Raw genomic sequence first — 27,789 nt, 5'->3', positions numbered from 1 at the left:
TACAAAGAGCAGATTTAAGGGGAAGAGGATTCCTTCTGCACACATCTGCGAGGGGAGCTCGGGCTGACTGTTGGGGGCGTGTGGGGAGCGAGATTTTCAGGGGGCCGCGGGCTGTGGGTTCCCGCCTCCACCCCTGTCCGCGCCCCACGCTCAGGCAACAGTTGGTCGTGCGGGGCCGCCCGGGCTCCGAGTGGGGAGGGGGAGTCTCGCGATCGTTGGGGGGGGGGGTGGAGGAAGGGGGGAGGGTGACGGGGGGAGGCCATGACGTAGGGTGGGTGGACGGAAGTGGGGCAGGGTTGAGGGTTATTTAAAGAAGGGGGGCCCGAGCGAAGGGGTTGGAAGCGAGTGATTCCCCACCCCTGCTCCATCCAGCTCGTTCCAGTGCAGACACTGCCGCCGCCCCGGAGCCCTCGTCCCCTTGTTCGTCCCCCTCCTCGTTCCCGCTCCAACGCCATGGAGCCGGACACCGCCGCAGTGGCAGGCACCGTGGCAGCCTCTGATGCTACCGCCGCGATCGTGCTCATAGAGGACGATCAGCCGGGGCCGTCCACCTCTAAGGAGGAGGGAGCGGCCGCCGCGGCCACCGCGGCCACCGAAGCCACCGTGGCCACGGAGAAGGGCGAGAAGAAGAAGGAGGTAAATAGGAAGGGGGTGTGTATGCGGTGGACAAATCCCGCGCCGGGCCCCTCCGAGGGGCCCAAACCTTGACCTTTGGGCGCCGACAGGTACCCGCAGAGCTCGGCGGGGCTGGGGGCTGCGGGCGTGCGGGGTGGGGGCGGCGGAACAGTCTGGGCTTCGCTCCCCTCCCCCTTCCCTTCTCGCCGCCGGGAGGGCGGGGGCGGGGCGCGGGTGCAGCGCGGGGTGACTGGTTCCCGTTATCCCGTGGCTGGGGTGCTGGGGAGCCCCCCGACAGCCCCCGGCCCCCTTCGCGTTCCCGGAACTGGGGTAACGGGGTGGGGGATGGGGCCGTGCAGGAAAAAGCCTCCGCCTCTCCCTCTCCTCTCGCTCTCTCTCCCCCCCTTCCCGTCGGCCTCTGCCTGGGAAATCTGGGCCCTTCAATCCCACACTCGCGCAAAAGGGGGTTTGCCGGAGGCTTATTTTTTTAAAATTTGAATTTCCAGGTGCCGGTGGTGGGGAGGCGGAGGACGAGAGGAGAGACTTTTACATCTTTGATTGGCAGTGTCGGCCTCTTGGGTGGCAGGGGAAAAAGAGAAAAAAAATCATCTCTTGTTCGTTTGGTCCCCGCCTGCTGAGTGAGGCGGGGGTGTCACCCCGAGAAAATGAGCTCTCGGCGTTGTACCCCCGCCCCCTTCCAATCCAAACCCCAAACTGAGGCACCGTGGACGCTGACTTAGGAAAATTTCCAACGTGTGCACCCTCACCCTCTCCTGCCCCGCCCCCGACGGTATAGTGTTTCACTCCAGGGCCACCCAAATGGTCCCCCAATCCGGCCCCAAGCCTTCCAGGCTTCCGCCTCTCTTTCCTAGTGGGCGCTGCTGGCTCCTGGACACAGGCAGGTTTTTTTTTTTTTTTTAATTTTTTTTTAAACCCAGCGTCGCCAGGATGAACTGCTGCTACTGTACATAAGGGGACCGCTCTGACACCTATTAAAGCCAGATCCAGAAAAATATGTATTATCTCCGTAAGGCATATGTCGTATGGACCGAGACGTGCAAATGAAAACTAGGAAACTCGCTGAAAAAATTAAGATAATGAATAGGATGGGGAATAAGGATTTTTCATGTATAATAAAATTGCTTATGGCTGGATTTTTTTCCATTTACGAGTAGACGTATTGCAATTTTTAAAAAAGGTAGGTAATTAGAATTATGCTTTAGCGATCTCCAGTGGCTTTGTCTGAATCATTATATGATATTATACGACCAAATGAAAAGCTTTTGAGGGAAATTGACACCTTTCACCCTGAATTAGAGTAATTTTAAATTCAGCAGTTGCTTAAGTGACATATTTTACTATTACAAGGTTGACTAAACAGAAAGACAGTTGTAGTGCTAAGTGAAAACCATAGAAAACACACGCATTTCAAGATCTGTGTGGTACTTGGATCGGTAAGACAATATCAGTGATTAAAGCTGGGCCAAATACCAAGCATCAATATAAATCAATGTTGGGAAATTCAGCAGTGTGTCTAGGTGCCTTTTATTCCCTAGACTGGACGAATGTAAGTGCTCACCCGTCTTTTGAACGGCAATCAAGGTTGTCGAATTTCCAGGGTGGATTAAATTTTTTGGATTGTGAAGAGATTGGGAATCAATAGAAAACGTGTATAATCACTGAATTGAGGCATAGATATTGCTATAACTCGGTGGCCTCATCAGAAATTGCCCGAATAGTACCTCATCTGTCCGTTCAGCACAGGGAAATGAGATGCTGCCTGGAACTTACTTCCTGGATATCTGAAGTTTACTACTTTAGTCACTGCTGCTTTTTTATTTTTAATTTTTCCTTGAAAATCTGAATAGCCAAAACATCTGCTTAAGTGCTTTCATTTGTACCATTCCTTCAAATAAAGTAATCTGGTACCTACCCCCATTCTAAATATTTACATGCTGCCTTGACGCCTTAACTGGTGTCCTAAAAGTGCAGATTAAATGCCTTTTTCTTACGTGTGTCAGTTATTGTATTCTGACAGTGATACAAAGGCATTTAAGACCTAGGAGGTTGTTTCCCCTCAATTAAATAACCATCTCCCAGACACTTCAATATTGTGTTGATTTTTTTCATAATGTTTCAGTCTCCTCCCTCAATTGTCAGACTGTTGTTGTTCAGTCACTCAGTGGTGTCCAACTCTTTGCGACCCCATGGACTGCAGCATGCCAGACTTCCCTGTCTTTCACCATCTCCCGGAGTTTGCTCAAACTCATGTCCATTGAGTTGGTGATGCCGTCCAACCATCTCATCCTCTGTTATGATAAAGGACATAGATGTAACACAACATTTCAAATAAAACAAATGTAATGTACAAAATTACAAGTGATCCAAAAGGGAGAGGGAAATCACCTGAACACCCAGCAGAAGGGCTATTCCTGCAGTGGAACTGAAGTTTCAGTCCTGGGCTTCGGCCATTCCTCTTGCTGTTGCCAGGGTGTCTTCTTCAAATGGTGGTTCCCAAGTCGTTTGCTGCTGCTTTTACTCTCTGTAGAATAGGAAGCCAGATTATCAATCACGCTGGAATTGTGTATATATTAAATAAAAGAAAATAGGCTCTGAATGAGAGCATTTTCATGATGCATAAAATAGATGAGAGTGGATTGTCTTCTGACATTTAGCTAAGAAGGGTATTTTTGCTTACCTTCTGGTTCTTTTTTTTTTTTTTTAACCTTCTGGTTCTTGAACTTCTTTTTCTAAGTAGCAGTTGGATAACCCAATGCCATGACAATTGGAGTTGGTATTTTTGGTAATGAAAATGTCAAAAAAAAGGTCATGGTCTTTAAACAGGACATCTTGGTGACCTTGTGCTGCATTCTTATAGCATCTAGACTACCAAATGAGAAAACCCATAAGGAATTCATTAGAATATCTTAGTCACCTTTTATATTTCCTAGGATGAGAGGTATATTTGCAAAAACATACACATACAAAAATGGAAAGGTTTTGAAGGTAGGTATTTTAAAATTTGTTGTGAAAGATAGTGCCAATTAAGTAATTGCCTACTGCTTTAAATGGCAGTGCTCACAATTAGGAATTTTAATTATCATATAATTAAAATTTTATGATACTCTACTACAAGGCAAGGAGAAAAGTAACAAGTGTTTTTCTAATATTAAAGTTTTAGTTTTCTGTAAATGAAATTTGCATTCCACATTATTAGATATATACTTGTGTATTTGAGAGGTAATTTTTGAAACTTGTAGATTTTATTTAGCTTTTCAAGGAATGATAAAGGATTTTCTTATCCATTTTTTTTTTTTACTTTTTGCTTAGAAAATAAAAGAGAGTTTCTAGCATATGTGACAGTTTGAAAGTGTGTTATTAAGGGCATTTTAGTAGTTTTTATTCTCATCCATCCAGAATTACATTCAAAACATCCCACATATATACATATGAGATGCTGTAAATCAAGACGGCTGTTATTTGGGCTAAGAATAACTGGACAGTATCTAATCAGTGCTCCAAAGGAGAACCCTGATCAGGGTCAAATTCCATAATCTTAGTTTGGATTTCCTCAAAATAGAAATTTTAATAAATGTTGGAAAACATTTATTAACTACCCGAGCCAGATTTTTCTTGTTTAAGATCACATTCTTCTATTGATTTATGACCCAAGCTTTCAGGAACAGTATGTTCTTGGAAAAAAAAAAAAGTAATGCTCAAATGGACATAATTTCTTTAGTTTTCACAGATTTGTATTTTGAATTTGCAGTCTGTGTTAAAACTTGAATGCCCTCTAATTTGGTACTAATGGGTAGATTTATATTTGTATCATTTTATTTCTTGATTTCTTACAGGGATGGAGGTGTATTCTACATATCTGTTTATAAGTACAAGCTTGTCTTTCAAAAGGATAGGGTACATGACATAACCCTCTCGATAATTTCAGTATTCTAAAGTAGCTGATTTATGTTACTATTCACTAAATTACAGTGTTTTAAATATCAAAGGTTAACAATTAATAGCCCTGAGAAACTGCTTCTACAAGATATTCATGTATATACTTTTAAAAGGTTTTCTGTCCAGTTGGAGAAAATTAACATAAACCAGAAGTTTGAAGCTACTGTTTGATTGTTTCAAATATAAATGATCACACTGCAGTACATAAAAGTTTTAATGTTCTAATTAAAATATAAAAACTATTAAAAAATTACATCTTTTCAGGAGCAGAAACCACAGTCTTTTCTCATGAAAGTTTGGCTTCTTTCCATTACATAAAGAAGTACCTTTGAGAATTAATATTTACTTTCTTTGAATTCTTTGGTTTGTGGTTGAAAATATCCTAGCTTTTGAATCTCCTCTTGAGTGGTTATGCACTTCTTTTACTTTACACAATAGGTGAAAAGGCTCATTTTCCCACCTTTTGGTTTTTAATTAGTATTATTTCTCTGGCTTTACAATTCTTTGGATTTTTTTTAATTGGACCTCAGGTGCACAGAACTGGATTAATCATAAGCCCTGTTCATGACATGCTCTCATCATTGGTCCATGCATGGCCCATGTGGATTTATTTATTTAGTATTTAATTACTTTTTATTTTCTTCAAATGAGAATGCTGACCTTGCTTTGCAATTTGATGATTTATTTTCTTTGAAATTCTAGAAAAACGTTTCTCCATTTCAACTCAAACTTGCTGTTAAAGCTTCTAAATCTGAAAAGGAAATGGATCCAGAATATGAAGAGAAAATGGTAAATATGTTCTTGGGTAGAAGAGTGAATACAGTAGTTGATTTTTATAGAGGAGATGTGAAAGATTAAAAAATACATGTGTGTATATGATGAATACAGAATTATAGGCTTTAGAATTCAAAAGTAATTTAATATATAATCCATCATAATAGATTTTTGTTGGATAAATGAATCTCCTCATTTTCAGATGAGGAAATAGAGTATCAGAGAAATGATATGGAATAGTTGAGACCAGAAGCCACATCTCTTCATTTTTGTTTAGCCCTCTTTACCCCATAATAGGATGTTTTATGCTAGAAATATTTTATCCACAAAGTGAAAATATAAGTGGCAATATCAGTATGGCTGAGAGAAAGCAGGTCACAAAACCAGCCTGGTATTTCTTTTCCTCTCTCTCTCTTTGCTCTGGATATGTGAATGAATGCTTCATATTATGAAACATGTAATACATGTTTTTGAGGGAAGGCTATTTGCCCAGTGCATGAAAATATTACACATTTAAGCAATATAACCTTAGATACACCTACCTAGTGCTTTGCTGTACATTTCATTATTTAATTTTTACTCACCAAAACTCATATTTTAGCTTTAATTTTAACTGGACTTTTATGCCTTGGGATCTTTCAAAACCAGTGAACTTGGTTAACTGAAAAGAGAAATAAATGGGTAGCTGGAACTGGATTTTTTTTTTTTTTTTGTCAAGGGGTTGTTTTTGAAAGTAAGTAGAGATGAAGTACATTTTTCGGTCATTTGTAGTGATTTTACAGAACTCAGTGCCTTAACGCTTAAGGCCACATCTAACATGGACAAGTTAATGTTTTAACAACTCTAGAAACAACATTCCAGTGAGGATAACATAAAATGGAAAGATTTTGGCCTCCTTCCAGCTACTGGTTTGAATGTATTTGTCTAATTCTTGTATTTATGGTAATGAATTCTTGGAAGATTCTTATGTTATTAATTATGCATTCTTCATTGGTAATCAAATATTGTCTACCCTGTGGTTAGAAAGTGACTGGGAATTAAAAAATCACCTTTGTTTTTTTTTATCTGGAATAATAGTCTTTTGATCTTTTAAGATGTTTTTAGTGAAAAAATTTTATTGCGTTTATTTTTATAAGCTATATGACCTTTTAAAATGTATTTAGAATTTATAACATACACTTCTGAATTGCTAATGTGTATTAACTGTTTCACTTATATGTGTGTGTGTGTATTTTTTCTCTAAATCCTCACTTTCAGGAGAAACTTTATATACTCTTAGCATAAACCACAATTCTGCAGATCACTGTACTTGAACAGAGAAAAGGATTGTACCAAAGCATTGAAAATATTTTGAGAGAAGATGACACTGTATTCTGAGTTTTAAATTATTTCTAGATGAAAATTCTTGGCTTTCCAAACCATTCAGAATTTGCTTTTTGACCCCAATACTTTAAGCAGAATACTTATTATTGAGGCATTTATTAAGCCTGTCAGATCACTTGGCTTCTATTCAAACAATCTGAAAATACCATTTCCAAATTCTCCTTATTAGCTGTGGGAGCTTGGGCAAGTTACTTACCCTTTGTGTGCCTCAGTTTTATTTTTATTTATTAATTTTTATTTTAATTGGAGGCTAATTATTTTACAATATTGTATTGGTTTTGCCATACATCAACATGAATCTGCCCTGGGTGTACACGTGTCCCCAGTCCTGAACCCCCCTCCCACCTCCCTTCCCATACCATCCCTCTGGGTCATCCTAGTGCACCAGCCCCAAGCATCCTGTATCCTGCATCAAACCAGGGATGATACTAGTACCTACCTCATAGATTTATTAAAAGAATTAAATGAGTTAGTATGTTTAAAGTACTTAGAGTGTAGTACAAATTAAGTGCAATGTGTGTATTTGTTGAATTTTGAAAGAACAGAAAAGGAAATCATTACTTTTTCTTTTGTCTTGTAAATTAGAAAGCAGATCGAGCAAAGAGATTTGAATTTTTACTGAAGCAGACAGAGCTTTTTGCACATTTCATTCAACCTTCAGCACAGAAATCTCCAACATCTCCTCTGAACATGAAATTGGGACGCCCTCGAATAAAGAAAGATGACAAGCAGAGCTTAATTTCTGTTGGAGAGTATGTTGGCATCTCTCTAACTTTCTTCCCTCCTTTCCTCCTGCCCTTCATATTTACCTTCCTTCTTCATGTATTTAGTGTGATTTTATGTCTAAAAAACAAGGTTATCGCCTGTGTAAATATGTTTTAGAGACAATACTTTTTTTCTCAATAGAAGTCAACCAATAAAAATGTCAGCTGGTTTTATCAACTTTTATGCAAGACTCTAGATAACTTTTTTTTCGTAAAAGATATTAACAGAATATACTGACTTAATTGACACCTTAGCATTTGAATTGAATATGAAGATATGTCTTTTTCTGTTTCAGCTACCGTCACAGGCGCACAGAACAGGAAGAAGATGAAGAGCTCCTCTCAGAGAGTCGGAAAACATCTAATGTATGTGTTAGATTTGAAGTGTCACCTTCGTGTAAGTACCTCATCATGTTGGTGTTTTTTGTTTTCAGTTTAGTTTTAGAAAAATTTTACTTGGTTGTACTAATGAAAGTATGTGAGTCTTGATTTTTTTTTTTTCAGATGTGAAAGGAGGACCACTGAGAGATTATCAGATTCGAGGACTGAACTGGTTGATCTCTTTGTATGAAAATGGAGTCAACGGTATTTTGGCTGATGAAATGGTAAGGCGTTGGTAGCTAAAAATACATTCTCACTTATCAATAATTTTATGTAAATTTGAAATACCTGAGCTGAAATTCCCACCAGCCCTGGAGTTCAGAGGCTAGATGTTTTATTTAGCTGTAACATACAAGGTATTTGTAAAGTCTAGAATTGTTTAACCTCTGGAACATATGCTTTTACAGGCCCCTAAATTTGTTATTGAAATTTCCTCAAATGGTATTAAAAAAAAACCTCCTGTACTTTTGTCGATATTTGCACTTTGGCTTCCAAAGAGCTCAGAGCTATAGTGAACGCCGAAATGGAACATCTGTGTAACTTTTAATGGTCTGCCCATTGTGTTCTTTGTGCCTTTTCCTATTCTTTACCTTTTACTTTCCTTGGCCCTCTTTATTTCTCTTTGACCATTAATTTATGTTCCATGTTTTCATTGTAGGCTACCTGAAATCCTTTTGGGACTGAGGTGGGGCTAAAAGCCAAATGCTAAATGAATGAATGCATGCATGAGTGAATGTAAATGCCTTTGTGTGTGATCAAACCAAGTGTGAATAGATGGAATAAAGAACAAAAAAGTGAAGAGCAGTATTGAGTCTTGATAGTAGAGTGCCAGCTGGGTCAGGAAATGAGCTGAGCATTGTTGGGAGATATAGTCTTCCCTCCATATATGGGGGAGATTGGTTCAGGGACTCCCCGTGGATACCAAAATCTGTGGAAGCTCAAGTCCTCATGTAGAATGGCATAGCACAGTTGGGCCCTCTGTGGATTTTGATCTGCGGTTGGTTGAATACCTGGATGTGAAACCTGTGGATTCTGAGGGCACACTGTGTTAAAAAAAAAAATGACCAAAGAGAAAAAGTAAGGCCATTTAAGATGCTAATTCAGCAGGTCAGAGGAGTATATGAAGACTTGGTTTGACATTTTAAGACCAAATGTATATGGTGGGGGTTAAGAGAGGGTAGTGATACTACTATATATGACTCTGGAGCCATATTTGCAATCACTTGTCCATATGGGCAACATGACTATTTATGCTCCATAGCTTGTAGTGTGGTAGTTGGTTCCATAAGTACTCATCCCTGGCTAAGCAACTGGTAGGTGTGTGGCAGGTCCTTGAAAACTGCAGTCAGCTCAGGCAGGAAGGAGCTTAGTTAATTGTTTGCAACTCCATGGATTGTAGCTCCCCAGGCTTCTCTTTCCATGGGATTTCCCAAGCAAGTATACCTGAAGGGGGTGCCATTTCCTTCTCCAGGACAACGGAAAGACTAGGATTATTTGCCCCAAACTCCTCTTGGCTGCAGTCTGTCTAAACAGGAATTAACTAAAGATATTTCATATTGAATTTGTGCTGATACCAGTTATGTTTTAATTATTAAAAAGGAGAAAGTTTAATGATGCTAGAAAATTTGGGAAAAACTCAGCAAAAAATTTAAAGCAAGTTTTATTTTTATTACTTAGAAACAACAATATATAACAGTTTGCATATTTCTTTTTAGTCTTTTTCCTCTGGTTTTATTTATTTTTCATATTTGAGGTTGTATTGTATATATGATTTGGTATTCTGATTTCTTCACCTTCATACATATTTTCCACATAATTAAAACATTTTGGTAAAAATAATTGTTAATTACTGCATAATAATTAATTATAGGGAGGTAACATAATTTTATTCATTTCATATGGATTGGTTGATGCATAATATATACATATAGTATATATAACATATATGTATATAGTATATATTGGTTCATATATATGTATCTACTTGATGTCTAATAATACTATTATGAAAACCCTTGTAATTCAGTTTTCTGCACCTCTCAGATTATTTCCATAGTATTTCTAGAAGCGGAATTACTTGGTTGAGGAGTATAAACATTTTAAGTTTTTTTTTTCATTTTAAGATTTTAATGCATAACATCCATAAAACCCATCTCATAAGTGAAATGTCAGGCAGGATAAAGCCTACAAAAATAGCTTTTAGCTTAGGTTTATAAAAGAAATATATACCTTGACTAGAGACAAAGTCAGAAAGTGTTTTAAAAGGTCATGTGACATAGGACATAGTTCCTTTTCCCGTAGGTTAGGTAGTGGGTTCATGGGTGTTAGTATATTATTTTTCTTTTTAAAGTCACCTGGACTAAGTGATTTCTAGGTTCCTTTCTGGCTGCAAAGTTCTTTTATGTTTTGTTCCCTTATAATTCCTTAGGTCTCAAGGGTATGAGATGCTATAGAGGGTATGAGGTCTCAAGGGTATGAGAGTCTATAGAGCTATAGACTCCTTGAGATGCAGAGTCTGAATATTTCAAACCTGGGCTGTAATAATGTTGAGGGCAATGGGAAAGAAAGAGTGGTATCTAAGCAGGCTGACTGGGCTTCCCTGGTGGCTTAGTCTGTAAAGAATTAGCCTGCAGGGCAAGAGATCTAGGAGATGCGGGTTTGATCCTTGGGTTGGGAAGATCCCCTGGAGAAGGAAATGGCAACCCATCCCAGTATTCTTGCCTGGGAAATCCCATGGACAGAGGAGCCTGGAGGGCTATGGGTGTCCGACATTTTGTGACTAAACCACCACCACTAACACCAAGCAGGCTGATAAAGGAAATGTGTCTTTGTGAAATACACAAAGTTCCTAATTTTGCAAACTAGTAGAAAAAATGATAGGGGTTGCTCACTCCTTTAGGAGTAAAAGTCTCCTAAATAGAAAATTGCTTTGTTGAGCAACTTTCTAACTGCAAGTTCTTGGCTTCTTTTTGTGCTCAGCCTAAGTATTGAATTGGAATGGTTATTCACTTTAAAAAAAGTCTTTTAACTTTTCCCAATGTGAGATACTTGGCAGATATCTTTTGTAATGTTGCTACTAACAAATGTTTCATTAAATAAAAAATGATTATGGATTTTTTTCTCTGTGATGATAATGCAGGGTCTTGGTAAGACTTTACAGACGATTGCTTTGCTTGGTTATCTGAAACATTACCGAAACATTCCTGGACCTCACATGGTTTTAGTTCCAAAATCGACTTTACACAACTGGATGAACGAGTTTAAGCGATGGGTCCCATCTCTTCGTGTTATTTGTTTCGTTGGAGACAAGGATGCGAGAGTAAGTGAGAAACAGGTTTTAAAAGGCAATCAAGAATAACAACATTTCTGGGGTTAAATTTTGTTGCTATAAAAGACATTTGAATTGACTACTACTACTAAATAACACTTAAGTTGTGCTTATTCTGTGTTAGATTCTTTTGTAAGTGCTTTTTTTAAATACCACATTTATTCCTTATTATTGACTTTTGTGTGTATCTCTGTCAATGTACTTATACATTTTTAAAAAATTGGAATATAGTTGCTTTACAGTGTTGTGTTTCTGCTGTACAGCAGAGTGAATCGGTTATATGTATACATATATCCCCTCTCTTTGTTTAAAATTTCCTTCCCATTTAGGTCACCACACAGCACTGAGTAGAGTTCCCTGTGCTATATAGTAGGTTCTCATTAGTTATCTATTTTGTACATAGGGGTGTATATATGTCAATCCCAATATCCCAACTCATCCCACCCCCGCTTCCCTCCTTGGTATCCATATGTTTGTTCTCTACATTTGTGTCTCAATTTCTGCTTTCAGATAAGTTCATCTGTACCAGGTAAGTACTTTTAATATATTAATTGAGCTAATTCTCACAACACTCTTCTGAGGTAGATGTATTACCTATTCATAACAGAAAATCCGTTATTATGCTTATTTGCATTTACTTTTAACCAGCTCATTAATCTAAGCACTTTTGAGTTGCACTGAGTAACTTTCTGTTTTTAAAAAAATCTTATTTTATTGACCATCTATCTTTTTTTTACTTTTTTTAAATTTTATTATTTAACTTTACAATATTGTATTGGTTTTGCCATATATCAACATGAATCTGCCACAGGTATATACGTGTTCCCCATCCTGACCCCTCCTCCCTCCTCCCTCCCCATACTATCCCTCTGGGTCGTCCCAGTGCACCAGCCCCAAGCATCCAGTATCGTGCATCGAACCTGGACTGGCGACTTGTTTCATATATGATATTATACATGTTTCAATGCCATTCTCCCAAATCATCCCACCCTCTCCCTCTCCCACAGAGTCCAAAAGACTGTTCTGTACATCAGTGTCTCTTTTGCTGTCTCGTATACAGGGTTATTGTTACCATCTTTCTAAATTCCGTATATGTGCGTTAGTATACTGTATTGGTGTTTTTCTTTCTGGCTTACTTCACTCTGTATAATAGGCTCCAGTTTCATCCACTTCATTAGAACTGATTCAAATGTATTCTTTTTAATGGCTGAGTAATACTCCATTGTGTATATGTACCACAGCTTTCTTATCCATTCATCTGCTGATGGACATGTAGGTTGCTTCCATGTCCTGGCTATTATAAGCAGTACTGCGATGAACATTGGGGTACACGTGTCTTTTTCAATTCTGGTTTCCTCGGTGTGTATGCCCAGCAGTGGGATTGCTGGGTCATAAGGCAGTTCTATTTCCAGTTTTTTAAGGAATCTCCACACCGTTCTGCATAATGGTTGTACTAGTTTGCATTCCCATCAACAGTGTTAGAGGGTTCCCTTTTCTCCACACCCTCTCCAGCATTTATTGCTTGTAGACTTTTGGATTGCAGCCATTCTGACTGGTGTGATATGGTACCTCATTGTGGTTTTGATTTGCATTTCTCTGATAATGAATGATGTTGAGCATCTTTTCATGTGTTTGTTAACCATCTGTATGTCTTCTTTGGAGAAATGTCTATTTAGTTCTTTGGCCCATTTTTTGATTGGGTCATTTATTTATCTGGAATTGAGCTGTAGGAGTTGCTTGTATATTTTTAAGATCAGTTATTTGTCAGTTGCTTCATTTCCTATTATTTTCTCCCATTCTGAAGGCTGTCTTTTCACCTTGCTTATAGTTTCCTTTGTTGTGCAGAAGCTTTTAAGTTTAATTAGGTCCCATTTGTTTATTTTTGCTTTTATTTCCAATATTCTGGGAGGTGGGTCATAGAGGATCCTGCTGTGATGTATGTCGGAGAGTGTTTTGCCTATGTTCTCCTCTAGGAGTTTTATAGTTTCTGGTCTTACGTTGAGATCTTTAATGCATTTTGAGTTTATTTTTGTGTATGGTGTTAGAAAGTGTTCTAGTTTCATTCTTTTACCAGTGGTTGACCAGTTTTCCCAGTACCACTTGTTAAAGAGATTGTCTTTAATCCTTTGTATATTCTTGCCTCCTTTGTCAAAGATAAGGTGTCCATAGGTGCGTGGATTTATCTCTGGGCTTTCTATTTTGTTCCATTGATCTATATTTCTGTCTTTGTGCCAGTACCATACTGTCTTGATGACTGTGGCTTTGTAGTAGAGCCTGAAGTCAGGCAGGTTGATTCCTCCAGTTCCATTCTTCTTTCTCAAGATTGCTTTGGCTATTTGAGGTTTTTTGTATTTCCATACAAATTGTGAAATTATTTGTTCTAGCTCTGTGAAAAATACCTTTGGTAGCTTGATAGGGATTGCATTGAATCTATAAATTGCTTTGGGTAGTATACTCATTTTCACTATATTGATTCTTCCGATCCATGAACATGGTATATTTCTCCATCTATTAGTGTCCTCTTTGATTTCTTTCACCAGTGTTTTATAGTTTTCTATATATAGGTCTTTAGTTTCTTTAGGTAGATATATTCCTAAGTATTTTATTCTTTTCGTTGCAATGGTGAATGGAATTGTTTCCTTAATTTCTTTTTCTGTTTTCTCATTATTAGTGTATAGGAATGCAAGGGATTTCTGTGTGTTGATTTTATATCATGCAACTTTACTATAGTCATTGATTAGCTCTAGTAATTTTCTGGTGGAGTCTTTAGGGTTTTCTATGTAGAGGATCATGTCATCTGCAAACAGTGAGAGTTTTACTTCTTTTCCAATTTGGATTCCTTTTATTTCTTTTTCTGCTCTGATTGCTGTGGCCAAAACTTCCAAAACTATGTTGAATAGTAGTGGTGAAAGTGGGCACCCTTGTCTTGTTCCTGACTTCAGGGGAAATGCTTTCAGTTTTTCACCATTGAGGATAATGTTTGCTGTGGGTTTGTCATATATAGCTTTTATTATGTTGAGGTATGTTCCTTCTATTCCTGCTTTCTGGAGAGTTTTTATCATAAATGGGTGTTGAATTTTGTCAAAGGCTTTCTCTGCATCTATTGAGATAATCATATGGTTTTTATTTTTCAATTTGTTAACGTGGTGTATTACATTGATTGATTTGCGGATATTGAAGAATCCTTGCATCCCTGGGATAAAGCCCACTTGGTCAAGGTGTATGATCTTTTTAATGTGTTGTTGGATTCTGATTGCTAGAATTTTGTTGAGGATTTTTGCATCTATGTTCATCAGTGATATTGGCCTGTAGTTTTCTTTTTTTGTGGGATCTTTGTCAGGTTTTGGTATTAGGGTGATGGTGGCCTCATAGAATGAGTTTGGAAGTTTACCTTCCTCTGCAATTTTCTGGAAGAGTTTGAGTAGGATAGGTGTTAGCTCTTCTCTAAATTTTTGGTAGAATTCAGCTGTGAAGCTGTCTGGACCTGGGCTTTTGTTTGCTGGAAGATTTCTCATTACAGTTTCAATTTCCGTGCTTGTGATGGGTCTGTTAAGATTCTCTCTTTCTGGTCCAGTTTTGGAAAGTTGTATTTTTCTAAGAATTTGTCCATTTCTTCCATGTTGTCCATTTTATTGGCATAAAATTGCTGATAGTAATCTCTTATGATCCTTTGTATTTCTGTGTTGTCTGTTGTGATCTCTCCATTTTCATTTCTAATTTTATTGATTTGATTTTTCTCCCTTTGTTTCTTGATGAGTCTGGCTAATGGTTTGTCAATTTTATTTATCCTTTCAAAGAACCAGCTTTTGGCTTTGTTGATTTTTGCTATGGTCTCTTTTGTTTCTTTTGCATTTATTTCTGCCCTAATTTTTAAGATTTCTTTCCTTCTACTAACCCTGGGGTTCTTCATTTCTTACTTTTCTAGTTGTTGACCATCTATCTTATCAGTGATTCTATCATTTGTGCTATTTTGATGCCAAAAGTGTATAAATTTGCATTTCAGTTTGTTTAATTTTTTTACTTTTGACTTTGACTTGTTTACATGCACACATGCACATGCAGACTCACATGAATGGAACCTTTTATCCTTGTACAGAGAACCTTGTGTTTTGTGTTTATGCACAGACAGCTTTCAATTTTGATCTTTGAATAGAAAAATAGGTGTCTGCATACATTCTTAGATAATATTCGAAATTAAGGGTTCTTGTTTAAATTAACTATTTGTCAATCTAGAAGGCTACAATTATTTTAGGACTGTTGAATTAATCTAAAAATAATGAATTATGCAAAAATACCAAAATGAATAATCAGCTTAGAAAGCATATTATTAAACTTGGTCTTTATTTGCCTCCAGAGAACATAGTTTGGAGTAAAGATTTATTCTATTTTACATATTTAGATAGGTTATCAAAAGATATTCTCAAAAGAGTGGTAACATAATGAATTATGTAATTTTATTCTTATCATTTTGCTTGAAGAAAAATTACTTAAATTTATTTAAATTTAACTTATAAATAATTTAAATATTGAAATACTGAGCTCATAAATTTAGAATTACAGGCTTGATTCTTCCCTATGCCTCATATTTCCCAGTAGCAAATTAGTCACTTAGAATTCTTTCTGATCACTGCCATTATTTAAATGTAATACCATTCCTTATAAAAATTTTGTATTTCCAAATTACTGATTTGTTTTGCTGTAATTTTCTTGACGATCATAGATATTGAGAAATATCTGGGCTGTGTTTTCATTATGTCTTCAGTCAGTTCAGTCACTCAGTTGTATCTGACTCTTTGTGACCCCATGGACTGTAGCACACCAGGCTTTCCTGTCCATCACCGACATGTATGCCAGTGGTTTTCGATTTTACTATATGGAATCCATGGGCTCCATGAAGTGTCGCTGGGAGTTTTCAAGAAAGAGTGGATTTAATTGGTTACTTCCCTATCTCTTTTTTTAAAAAATATAAATTTATTTATTTTAATTGGAGGCTAATTACTTTACAGTATTGTAGTGGTTTTGCCATACATTGACATGAATCCACCACGGGAGTACATGTGTTGTTCCCCATCCTGAACCCCCCTTCCCCCTCCCTCCCCATCTCATCCCTCTGGATCATCCCAGTGCACCAGCCCCAAGCACCCTCTCTCATGCATCGAACCTGGACTGGTGATTTGTCTTATATATGATAATATACATGTTTCAATACCATTCTCCCAAATCATCCCATCTTCGCCCTCTCCCACAGAGTCCAAAAAACTGTTCTATACATCTGTGTCTCTTTTGCTGTCTCGCATATAGGGTTATCGTTACCATCTTTCTAAATTCCATATATATGTGTTAGTATACTGTATTGATGTTTTTCTTTCTGGCTTACTTCACTCTGTATAATAGGCTCCAGTTTCATCCACCTCATTAGAACTGATTCAAATGTATTCTTTTTAATGGCTGAGTAATATTCCATTGTGTATATGTACCACAGCTTTCTTATCCATTCATCTGCTGATGGACATGTAGGTTGCTTCCATGTCCTGGCTATTATAAGCAGTGCTACGATGAACATTGGGGCGCATGTGTCTCTTTCAATTCTGATTTCCTCGGTGTGTATGCCCAGCAGTGGGATTGCTGGGTTGTATGGCAGTTCTATTTCCAGTTTTTTTGAGGAATCTCCACACTGTTCTCCATAGTGGCTGTACTAGTTTGCATTCCCACCAACAGTGTAAGAGGGTTCCCTTCTCTCCACACCCTCTCCAGCATTTATTGCTTGTAGACTTTTGGATCACAACCATTCTGACTGGCGTGAAATGGTACCTCATAGTGGTTTTGATTTGCATTTCTCTGATAATGAGTGATGTTGAGCATCTTTTCATGTGTTTGTTAGCCATCTGTATGTCTTCTTTGGAGAAATGTCTGTTTAGTTCTTTGGCCCATTTTTTGATTGGGTCATTTATTTTTCTGGAATTGAGCTGCAGGAGTTGCTGGTATATTTTTGAGATTAATTCTTTGTCAGTTGCCTCTTTTGCTATTATTTTCTCCCGTTCTGAAGGCTGTCTTTTCACCTTGCTTACAGTTTCCTTTGTTGTGCAAAAGCTTTTAAATTTAATTAGGTCCCATTTGTTTATTTTTGCTTTTATTTCCCATACTCTGGGAGCTGGGTCATAGAGGAGCCTGCTGTGATTTATGTCGGAGAGTGTGCCCTATATCTTTACCGCTCCTGGACTTCCCAGGTGGCGCTAGTGGTAAAGAATGCAGGATGGTGCAAGAGATTAAGAGACACGAGTTTGATCCCTGGGTTGGGAAGACCCCCTGGAGTAGGGCATGGGAATCTACTCCAGTATTCTTGCCTGGAGAATCCCACAGACAGAGGAGCCTAGCAGGCTACAGCCCATAGAGTTGCATAGAGTCGGACATGACTGAAGAGACTTAGCACGCCCTACCTCTACCCCATGGGAGGTTGAAATTCTTCTAGAGACTTCAAAAACTTCTTAATCATGAAAACTAACCTTCGAAGTTGGTGTTTTGCAAATTACCACTCATTAATGTGTTGGGATTCAGCTTTGTGGGTGGTGACAACAATTTTTTGAAACACTGAGATAGGATAGAATAGAAAACAGGAGTGAGAATATGTAATATGTATTGTTTCTTTCTAAAAACATGTCCTCAAACACATATGTATACTGAATTGCAACCTAAAACACAATTTTACTCGGCCATGGTCAAAGAGTTTGAGAACCAGTAATTGTTAATTACATAAATAATTAATGTGCCATATGCAACACTTAAAGATTGATGTCGTTATGTATAGAGAACATCTGGAACATTACTTATAGACAGATTTGAACGTTTGTACTGCACAGGATAGATATATTGGGTCTTTTTACTTTCCTGGCCTCCTGTAAACATTTTATGAGGTCAGTTTGGTAACAAAGTATTTGATGTAGGCTACAGTAAGTATTTAATAGAGGTAGGAAATTATTTGAGAAAATTATGATCCTATTTGAAGCTAATGTAGTTCTGAAGTATTTAGAGGTATGATTCCTAAATGTAATTCTTTTCTTTAAAAATGTTTTATTTATTTGGCTGCACTGGGTCTTAGCTGTGGCAAGCAGGATCTTAGTCGCAGGCATGTGGGATCTTTAGTTGCAGGCATGTGGAATCTAGCTCCTTGACCAGGGATTGAAAATGGGTCCTCTGCAGTGGGAGCTTAGAGTCTTAGCCACTGGACCACCAGGGGAGTCCTCCAAACATAGTTTTTGACACCTTCCTGTCCTACTCTAGAGGCATCAAAGGTCATGGACACGGAAACAGATCTGGTTTTAGTTCTAGGTTTGCTACTGACTGTGATGTTGAATGAATCTCAAAGGGCCTTAATTTTTGTCACCTATGAGAACTTTTGAATTATGTGATATTGAATGTTCTGTCGACATTTAACTCTGAAACTATCAAATAGTTACACAAGTTTCAAAGCAGAGGTAATTTAAATTAAAATGTGTATGTTCTGTGAAACTGTAGGAGGAACCATTAAACTGAGTATTTCACAAACTCTAATAAGGATAAAGTATTTGCAGGACCAGATGGGGTCTGGCGCCCTGGTTCTTTTTATTTTGCCTCTAACTCCCTAATGTCTTAACTTTTTGACTACGACCACGTCCCAGGGTGAGGCTGAGATCTACAGAGGACTTTTTTCCTGTCCTCTCCTTCAGTCCAGGCAGTCCTTTTATACATAGTGGGCACTCATTGAATATTTGTTAAGAGTGTCCCTGGTGTGTTTGGTGCACGACTGAATTTATGAAATAACGACTTTGAGATGAACAGTCGGTTATGTTTGAGCACTGTCATTTCAGATTTACAGTACTAATCAGCCCCTTCTCAGTGTAGATTTTGCTGCTCCTTGTTAACCTTTTTGGTTTTATTTTAACCCATAATAGAGATGATCTGGAATTCAGTTAATACACATTAGAAGTGCTTTCAGTCACATTGCACATTGGCCACATGAAGATTTAAAAATAGTTTTAAGCAGTCTCACTTTTTTTAAAAATAGATTCCTGTAGTATATAGAGCAAGCCTCCTTTATAAAATTGCATTTGTAGCCTTATAACATCAGGACTTTCACAAAAACACTAATGGGCTCTCATGACCCTTTAACAGAGTTTATGACTCATCCCTGCTAGAAAGTGAAGGAAACATAGGAGAGATCTCAAAAGGTTGGAATCACTCATGAATATTGAGCTTTTTTCGTTTATCAAACAGAGAAGGAGATGGCACCCCACTCCAGTACTCTTGCCTGGAAAATCCCATGGATGGAGGAGCCTGGTGGGTTGCAGTCCATGGGGTCGCGAAGAGTCGGACACAACTGAGCGATTTCACTTTCACTTTTCACTTTCGTGCATTGGAGAAGGACATGGCAACCCACTCCAGTGTTCTTGCCTAGAGAATCCCAGGGACGGGGGAGCCTGATGGGCTGCCATCTATGGGGTCGCACAGAGTCAGACACGACTGAAGCGACTTAGCAGCAGCAGCATTTATCAAAATGATATCATGTTGGTTAGTGCTTGGATCTTGGTAAGAGTATGGTATTCAGAAACTAGTTCCTTTTGCCCATGTCCTTTTGATCCCTTGTGGTATGAAGAATAATTGTCATCTTTTGGTGATACGAACTTCTCCAGTTCATTGAATATACTGTACTTGTTTAATGGAAACCTCTGCTTCTCTTTCGTTAATGGAAGTATTAGCATGTCATCCAGATAATTGACCATAAAAGTACCTTTGGGCTTTAGCATTCCTATCTCTAAAATGAATGAGACCAAATGATTCTAGAATAGTCTCTTGATGCTTTAATTCTGTGACATCTTGTCAGCATATTCTAATATAAGGAACTTTGTTTTGCATCAGGCTGCTTTTATTCGTGATGAAATGATGCCAGGAGAGTGGGATGTTTGTGTTACTTCTTATGAGATGGTAATTAAAGAAAAATCTGTATTCAAAAAGTTTCACTGGCGATACCTTGTCATTGATGAGGCTCACAGAATAAAGAATGAAAAATCTAAGGTAAGCTAGTTCTGAATATCTGTATTAAAGTTTCTGTTAACTACCACATCTATTGGTTTACTCCTCTGTATTCAGAATTTGAAAAGTGATAGATTGTGATTTTATTCACAGAATGTGAATGAAAATCAGTTTTTAAAAATGATTTTGGAGTTTAAATAATTGAATATAAGATAAATGAAAATTGAACTCAGTTTTTAATGTAAAGAAAATTCATTTACTATACCTGTTGCAGTCTAAATAACTCTGTTATGCTACAGTGGTTTAATATTTTTGCAATATTTGGTGTACAAATGTCATTTGCTTTGGTTTATTTTTTATTGAGGAGCTAACTTATGTGTATTCATATGGATTAGAAAAAAAACTCGTTTTCTAGAATTACCTGACTTGTGTGTATTAGAGTGTGGTGTTAACATTGAAAAATACCAATATTTCTTGCCATTACACTCCATCAATAGTAGAAAAAGCCTCAGTTAGGATGATGAACCTCTCTTTGGGTCATTGGTCTGCTTTGGGAGAACCAGAGACAGAACTGAAGCAAAATCACCAGGTGGTGCTTTTTGTAGTTAATACTCAGTAAGAGGATACATGTTAGAGAATAATTGTTAATTTAAGAGCAATATAAAACGAGCCTTTTTATTGATAAGATTACTGTTATTTCTACTTTTTGTGCTTTAATTTTTGTGGTTTTATATTTAGAAAGTTAACATAAGATATTCGGGGAAGACGGGCTCAGGTGTGGTGCTTAAAAATTGTGACCAGGCCAAGTTAGAAGTTGGTGAGGTGTGGTGGATGAACATGATTGGCATGGAGAAGGTGATTCTATGCTGTAAAGTGACCAGCCTGGATTCCATAGAGTTCTGACTGTTTCTGTGGACCGAAAATAGAAGAAAATAAATTTTTTACAGTGGGGGAAGGGTCTCAGATGTGACTGTGATCTACATTCTTGTAAGTGTAGAAATGCCTATAATATTTTGTTTAGCTGTGCTTCACTGTGGCAATGTCACGTGAACTAGGATTAATAGTTATTTCAACTTTCATTCAAAAAATGTTTTGGGTTGGATGAAGATCTGAATGTTCAACATTCTAATAAATAAAACAATGTTAACATAACTTATTTTTCTAGCTCTCAGAGATTGTTCGTGACTTCAAGTCAACTAACCGCTTGCTCCTGACTGGAACACCTTTGCAGAATAACCTGCATGAACTCTGGGCACTACTCAACTTTTTATTGCCTGATGTCTTTAATTCTGCAGAAGTAAGTTTAAGTAGTGCATTTGAAGTATACTTTTCTTATGTTCACGACATCTGTTTTCAAAACACAAAATGTATGCCTGCGTGCTAAGTTGCTTCAGTTGTGTCCGACTCTTTGCGACCTTGTGGACTGTAGCCCACCAGGCTCCTTGGTCCATGGGATTCTCTAGGCAAGAATACTGGAGTGGGTTTCCATGGATGGAAATTGATAGTTCTTTTTTATTTGTGATTCTTTGTGGTTTAGCTCTTGAATAGAAATTTTTTCAAATGGGGGTATTTAGAGAAATAAGTTTCTTTGCTTTGAGATTATCCTATTAAGGTTTGCCTGTATCACATTGCTACCACAACTTATGACATGAGGTAGGCTGAGTTCAGAATAGTGCTTTCTACATTTTCTTTTAATTAAATTGGAAGGGCTTTCTGCATACTAGTTTAGCAAGTAGAGTCATTGAAATAATCTTGAGTTATTGCAGGTATTAACATTTGGTGAGTACTAAAGAGCTTATAATATGTGATTTGAAAAGCAACATATTTTATGAATATGATTTATACTGTTTTTATCATTGACACAAGGTTATGCTAGTGCAGCAAACAGAATTGAATGATTTAAGGACTTTGGAGCTTGATTTTCCTTATTGATATTAATTGATAATAAAAAAGTATCAAGTTCATCTACCTATTTGTATACCTTACTTTGCTTTTGTTAATTTTTACTGTTTGATTAACATTTTCATTAGCATGTCTTCCATTTTATATTCTTATTCCTACTCCTCTTAACTGGTTATAATTCTGCTGTGGTATGCTGCTGCTGCTACTGCTAAGTCGCTTCAGTCGTGTCAGACTCTGTGCGACCCCATAGAGGGCAGCCCACCAGGCTCCCCTGTCCCTGGGATTCTCCAGGCAAGAACACTGGAGTGGGTTGCCATGTCCTTCTCCAATGCACGAAAGTGAAAAGTGAAAGTGAAGTCGCTCAGTTGTGTCCGACTCCTAGTGACCCCATGGACTGCAGCCCACCAGGCTCCTCCGTCCATGGGATTTTCCAGGCAAGAGTACTGGAGTGGGGTGCCATTACCTTCTCCGCTATGGTATGGGGAAGCCTAATAAAAGCCTTTTAAAGAAAAACTGCTGATGGAGTACTTGTATAATGGTGTTCAAATTTTGTTAACTGCTCCAGTATTTATTTTCAGAAGTAAATAATATTGGCCATAACAGTTAACATAATTTTGACAGTGCTTTTAAAATGGATTATTGCTATATGAGTTGTGTAAGAATTTATAGAATGTTACATTTATTTAAAAAAACTACACACTTACTGCAGAATTTTCGCCCTCCACAGGACTTTGATTCTTGGTTTGATACTAAAAATTGTCTTGGTGATCAAAAACTTGTGGAAAGACTTCACACAGTAAGTAATAGAAGACAGGAAAACTTAGTAATTACATGTGTAACTGAGCTGGAAAACATACTGAATCTGTTGGAACCTGTGGATGGGCCTCTGAGCTCAGTCTCAGTGTTTTTCTCTCTCAACCTTTCTGACAGCCTCTTTGGGAGGTGCGCTCCCACTGTATCCTCAGCCTCTCTGTGGAACAGCTCTTTTGCTTTGGCGCTGTCCCATGGACAATGTCGTGCTCTCCCGTAGAGGCTGTTCACTCTCCCCTATTCCATGGATCCTTGAGATCGCATTCATTGAACATCAGTTTTCCCTTCTTGTATCCTTCTTTCACTCATGTTACTCCTTTTGTACTTGTCCTGTTATCTCACAAGGACATCCAGTGCCTGGACCCCTGCTTTACCCCCATCTGTCAGCCCATTTCTGTTGTTACATTTTCTGTATCCAGCAAGGAGGAAGTTCTCTATCACTTGAACCACTTTTTTGGGGGCCAATATCTCAAACTCTCTTGCTCTCTTGATCTGCCATTTCTGCCCTAAAAGCCCTAAACCAATTATGTAACTGTGTCTGCTATCCTCTGGGTTTGAATTCAGCTTCTACCACTTACTAGCAGAGTGACCTGCTCTGTACTCAGGCTGCTCAATACTGACTGATAAAGAAGATGACACCCACTGTACAGGTTGGAACCACTACATTTTCATGTTTGCTGACATGATTTGATTTCCTTTAATACCTTTCCCTTAATACCTTCCCCTTCTGGGATTTGACGATGTTGGTGATCCTTCTTCGTAGCCTTCTTTAGCATTCTCTCTCACTTCCTGTAAGAGCTATTTCAGACTTTCCACAGTCTCCCCGAGACCTCTAACGCATGTGTTCCCTGTCCTCCTTTCTCAGCAAGTAACGTCATTCCTTTCTCAAAGAGGAAATAAAAGTCATTAGGCAGGAACTCTTGAAGGATATCCATCTTCTAAGAATATCTGCATCTGTATTACCTTCTGTTTGAGTGGAAGAGGTTTTTTTTCTCTTTTTGATAGTTGTTCAGTCACTAAGTCGTGTCTAACTCTTTACAACCCCATGGACTGCTGCACGCCAGACTCCTCTATCCTCCACCATCTCCCAGAATTTGCTCAAATTCATGAGCAGTGGCTAATTCTTCCAACATGAACCCTGGATCTCATCTTTTCCTGTTTCCTTAGGGACTTTTCTCTTTGATTTTTCCTTTTTATTGGCTGAATTTTCTACCTCTCTCTCCATGTTGGCTCTTCTCCCTCAACATGTAAACATGCTCAAGTATCTCCCTCATTAAATCCTAACCCACACTTAGACTCTCCTCCCTACATCCACAGAACAGTACTCCTTCAACACTCTGTCCCTCTCGAGCTGTGATTCTGGTTTATTCCCTTGATGGCTAAGCTATTTGAAAGTTTAGTTTCTCCCCTCTTCATCCACCACCAAATCGTCTATTCACGCTTCTTTTTTATTGGCCGTGACGCCTGTGGCATGTGGGAATCTTAGTTCCCCGACTGACCGGGCATTGAAACTGCGCCCCCTGAATTGGAAGTGTCGAGTCTTAACCACTGGACTATCAGGGAAGTCAGTATTCACTTTTTTAAAAAATGTACAACTAAATTTTAATTGACTCAGTGGAGTTTTGTAAGATGGTATAGATGTGTTTTTTTTTTTTTTGTCTGCTGTTTTTAATGAGAATCTCAGTCTTTGTTTATAAATTAAAAAAAAAAAAACATGTATTGCTCATCTCTCCTTCTCTCCCCCTCCCCCAGAAAAATGTAAACTTAATGTGGCAGGGATCCTGTCTGTTTTCCACCACATTGTGCCCCGTGTGCCTGGTCCAGAGTAACTGCTCATTAAATTTATTTATTGACTCGAAGCCCCACCAGTCATCATGTGTTATGTAAATATTTATTTAGAGTTAAACAGAACAAGTCAGAAACCAGTGACCTTATGTAATAGGGAACTTATTGTAAGAATGCAGAGGCGTAGAAGACAAATCTTCGAAGAATCCTGTCATACAAGTTGCAGTACAGCTGGGCCTCTCATAGCAGGAACTCGGTCAGCTCTGAGGAATGGCTACTCTGTTTCTGATGGGTCCTATTCATTTCTGAATCCACTGACCATTAAATACAACTGAAACTTAACCTCACAAGTATTTGTGATTTTTCATTGTACCTTTTGGTCAGTGCCCTCAGTTCTCTGTAATACTTAGTACCTCTAACCATGCGTGCTTGAAGTGCTTTCCTGCTTAGTGTCTGGGGATGGGATACATTTTGTCTTATCTCTTTGGCGGTTCTTTTCTGTTTCCATCATGGGCTTTTCTTTCTTTGTCCCTGAAAGTTCAGTGTTGCAGGGCTTTGTCTTTGATTTCCTTTTTCATATGTGCTCTCCTGGAGGATCACTCCCATAGTTTCAGCTATACCTCTATACTTATAACTCCCAAATTTCTCTCTCCTTATCGCTCTCCTAAGCTCAAGACTTACATATCCCACTGCCATCTGCGTGTTCTGCTGAATGTCTCACAGACAGTTTAAACTCTTAAAAATGCAACTTAGGCAAATTTAAGAGGCCCAAACAGGAAACCAGAAGTCTTCTTTTGCACTTCCCTTTTCCTTACCTCCCATGGATCTCTAGTAATAATAGCTACAGTTTACTGATGTCTGTTGTGGTTAAACTCTACTTATGTACTGCCACAGATTGTCACAGCAGCCTTGGAAATAGCTATCTTTTCCCCCATTTAAAATGCTTAGCATAGATATATACCATAAATCTATATGTTTTGGATGAATGAATGAGGAAACAGGCTTGGAAAAGTTAAAGAACTTGCCCAGTTTACAACCGCTAATCAGGGACTGAGCTAAATGTAAATCAGCCTGATGTGGGTTTGATTACTGTTTCTACCATTTACTAGCAGAGTGACTTTGGTGATGTTACTAAAATTGAAATAAATGTCTTTCCCTCAAAGACTTATTATAAGGATTTAATACTCTATCTAAAGTTCATGGTACATTGTCTGGCACATTCAGGTGCCCCACAGATGTTCTTTTCTTGTAATAGAATCTGCCTTGCAGGTATACATGGATAATTTCATGTTTTTTTCTTTTTGTTCTGATCTTCTTTTTCATTGAACCATTTTCTTCTCATTCATATATTTAAAGCCATTTTTAAATGGCTTGAATTTTTATTTCATTTTTAGAGACACTCTGATTCATACTCTGATTTCAGATTTCCTCTCAGGTTTACAAATCTTATATGACAGCAGATAATTTTAAAAAGGTTTTTTTTTTGTACTTTTTCAATATTCAGTAATCTTGTTGTCTTAATTTTTATTGTCTTTTGTGCCATCAAATCATGGATGTCTAATTTAGGTCCCCTATTCTGGTTTGCTAATGGGCCATTACTTGGTTCTTTTTTACCAAGAAAATTAGCAACTGGTGTTGGTAGTGTTTTTCAGATTATACAGTGGGAAGTAAATTTCACCTCAGAGTGTTGTCAATGAAATAAATGGTTTATAATATTGAATGTTTTATAAACGTTTATAAAAACTCTCACTTTTTAGGTTTTAAAACCATTTTTGTTACGTCGAATAAAAACTGATGTGGAGAAGAGTCTGCCTCCTAAAAAGGAAATCAAGATTTACTTGGGACTGAGTAAAATGCAGCGGGAATGGTGAGTTATTTTATTTCTGCTAGAATTTATGTGTAAAGATTTATTAAAAATCAGCTTTGTAGTGTTTCAATTGTGACTTTAGTTCAGAAAGTACATTTTAGGTTCAAGTGCCAAGTTAAGTAGTTCAAATATTTTAATATAAAGTTGATAAGTATTTTATTTAACCTTTAGGAAAGAATATAGGGAGTCTGTAGACCTGTGTTTGAATCCATGCATTGCCTCTTAATGGCTGTTTAGCTTGGACAAGTTATGTAACCTCAATTTCCCTTCTGTAAAATGGCGATAATAATACTTATAAGAATGATGTCAGAGTTAAAGGGGATAATGTCACTGGCACATTTGTTATTCTTGCTTTTTCCATCAATGAAAATAGTAATAACCATAATAATGAGTGAAAATATCAGTGCTTGTAGATATTATAAAAATAGACGCTGGATTGGTTTGATAAATACAAGCAGAACAGGAAATTGACAAGAGTCACACAGAATCATAAATTTGATATAAATTGAACATGTTAGTAATGTAATAATGCTAGTAAGAGAAGCAAAGTGTTGCTTATATAAATAAAATTTAGGTAACATATACTATATAGACACTTCTCTATTATTGAAGCCAGTATAGGGTAGTGATAAAGAGGATATTTCTCTAGACTCAGAAGTAAGATCAAACCCTTGCTTTGTCCCTTTCTGTGGCTCTGAATAAATTGTTTCACTTCTTTTAGCTGCCTGAATTTCCATCAGTAAAGTGGTGGCGACCCTAGTACATACCTCAGAGTTGTGAAGATTTAACAAGATGATTCATATGCCTGGCACTTGCACTCAGTACAAGTTGGCTATTGTTAGAATTAAATACTACTACTCCCCAGGTGCATACATAGATCTGTTTTTTTCCTGGGTGAAAGTCTGGAAAAGTCAATAAAAATGTTTATAGGGTCGGAAAAAAATGACCTATGAAGACAGGTATAAGAAATTGCAACTGTTTTTAGCTCAAACAAGTAAAAGCTGGATGCCAACTTTGAAAAAATATTGTAGTTATTAAATAATTATTTTATGTAGTTGTCTGAATTGTTATCAACTGATGGCAATTTTTAGCAAAGGATAGAGCAGAAGGAAATCGGTTTATAGGCAGCACACAAGTTAAAATACTCAAATCCTCGCTAGTTTTTTGGTTTTGCTCATCAGATTTAGTCTCCAATCAGATCTTTTTGTTCTTCTTTA

General features: G+C 37.8%; 1 protein-coding gene and 1 non-coding gene across 7 annotated transcripts in view; one reads left to right on the top strand and one right to left on the bottom strand.

The window, feature by feature from the left end:
• The first annotated feature begins 303 nt into the window (after positions 1–303).
• SMARCA1 (SNF2 related chromatin remodeling ATPase 1) overlaps positions 304–27,789 on the top strand; it is a 73,199-nt gene continuing 45,713 nt past the window's right edge. For all 6 annotated transcript variants that reach the window (XM_070783873.1, XM_070783877.1, XM_019955985.2 and 3 more), the window contains exons 1-10: positions 304–636; positions 5,275–5,361; positions 7,315–7,481; positions 7,790–7,890; positions 7,998–8,098; positions 11,014–11,193; positions 20,095–20,250; positions 21,374–21,505; positions 22,838–22,906; positions 26,463–26,572. In XM_070783873.1, coding sequence (XP_070639974.1) covers positions 454–636; positions 5,275–5,361; positions 7,315–7,481; positions 7,790–7,890; positions 7,998–8,098; positions 11,014–11,193; positions 20,095–20,250; positions 21,374–21,505; positions 22,838–22,906; positions 26,463–26,572 — 1,286 coding nt within the window. In that variant the 5' untranslated portion in view covers positions 304–453. The remainder of the gene's footprint in view (positions 637–5,274; positions 5,362–7,314; positions 7,482–7,789; positions 7,891–7,997; positions 8,099–11,013; positions 11,194–20,094; positions 20,251–21,373; positions 21,506–22,837; positions 22,907–26,462; positions 26,573–27,789) is intronic.
• On the bottom strand, positions 5,091–5,161 carry LOC139181821 (small nucleolar RNA SNORD112). Its single transcript, XR_011565559.1, has one exon. It is a non-coding gene; the product is annotated as a small nucleolar RNA SNORD112 (small nucleolar RNA).

Source organism: Bos indicus, chromosome X (assembly GCF_029378745.1).
Source record: "Bos indicus isolate NIAB-ARS_2022 breed Sahiwal x Tharparkar chromosome X, NIAB-ARS_B.indTharparkar_mat_pri_1.0, whole genome shotgun sequence".
Taxonomy (NCBI): Eukaryota; Metazoa; Chordata; class Mammalia; order Artiodactyla; family Bovidae; genus Bos; species Bos indicus.
The sequence above is the reverse complement of the archived record's forward strand: the minus strand, read 5'-3'. Positions and strand labels throughout refer to the sequence as shown.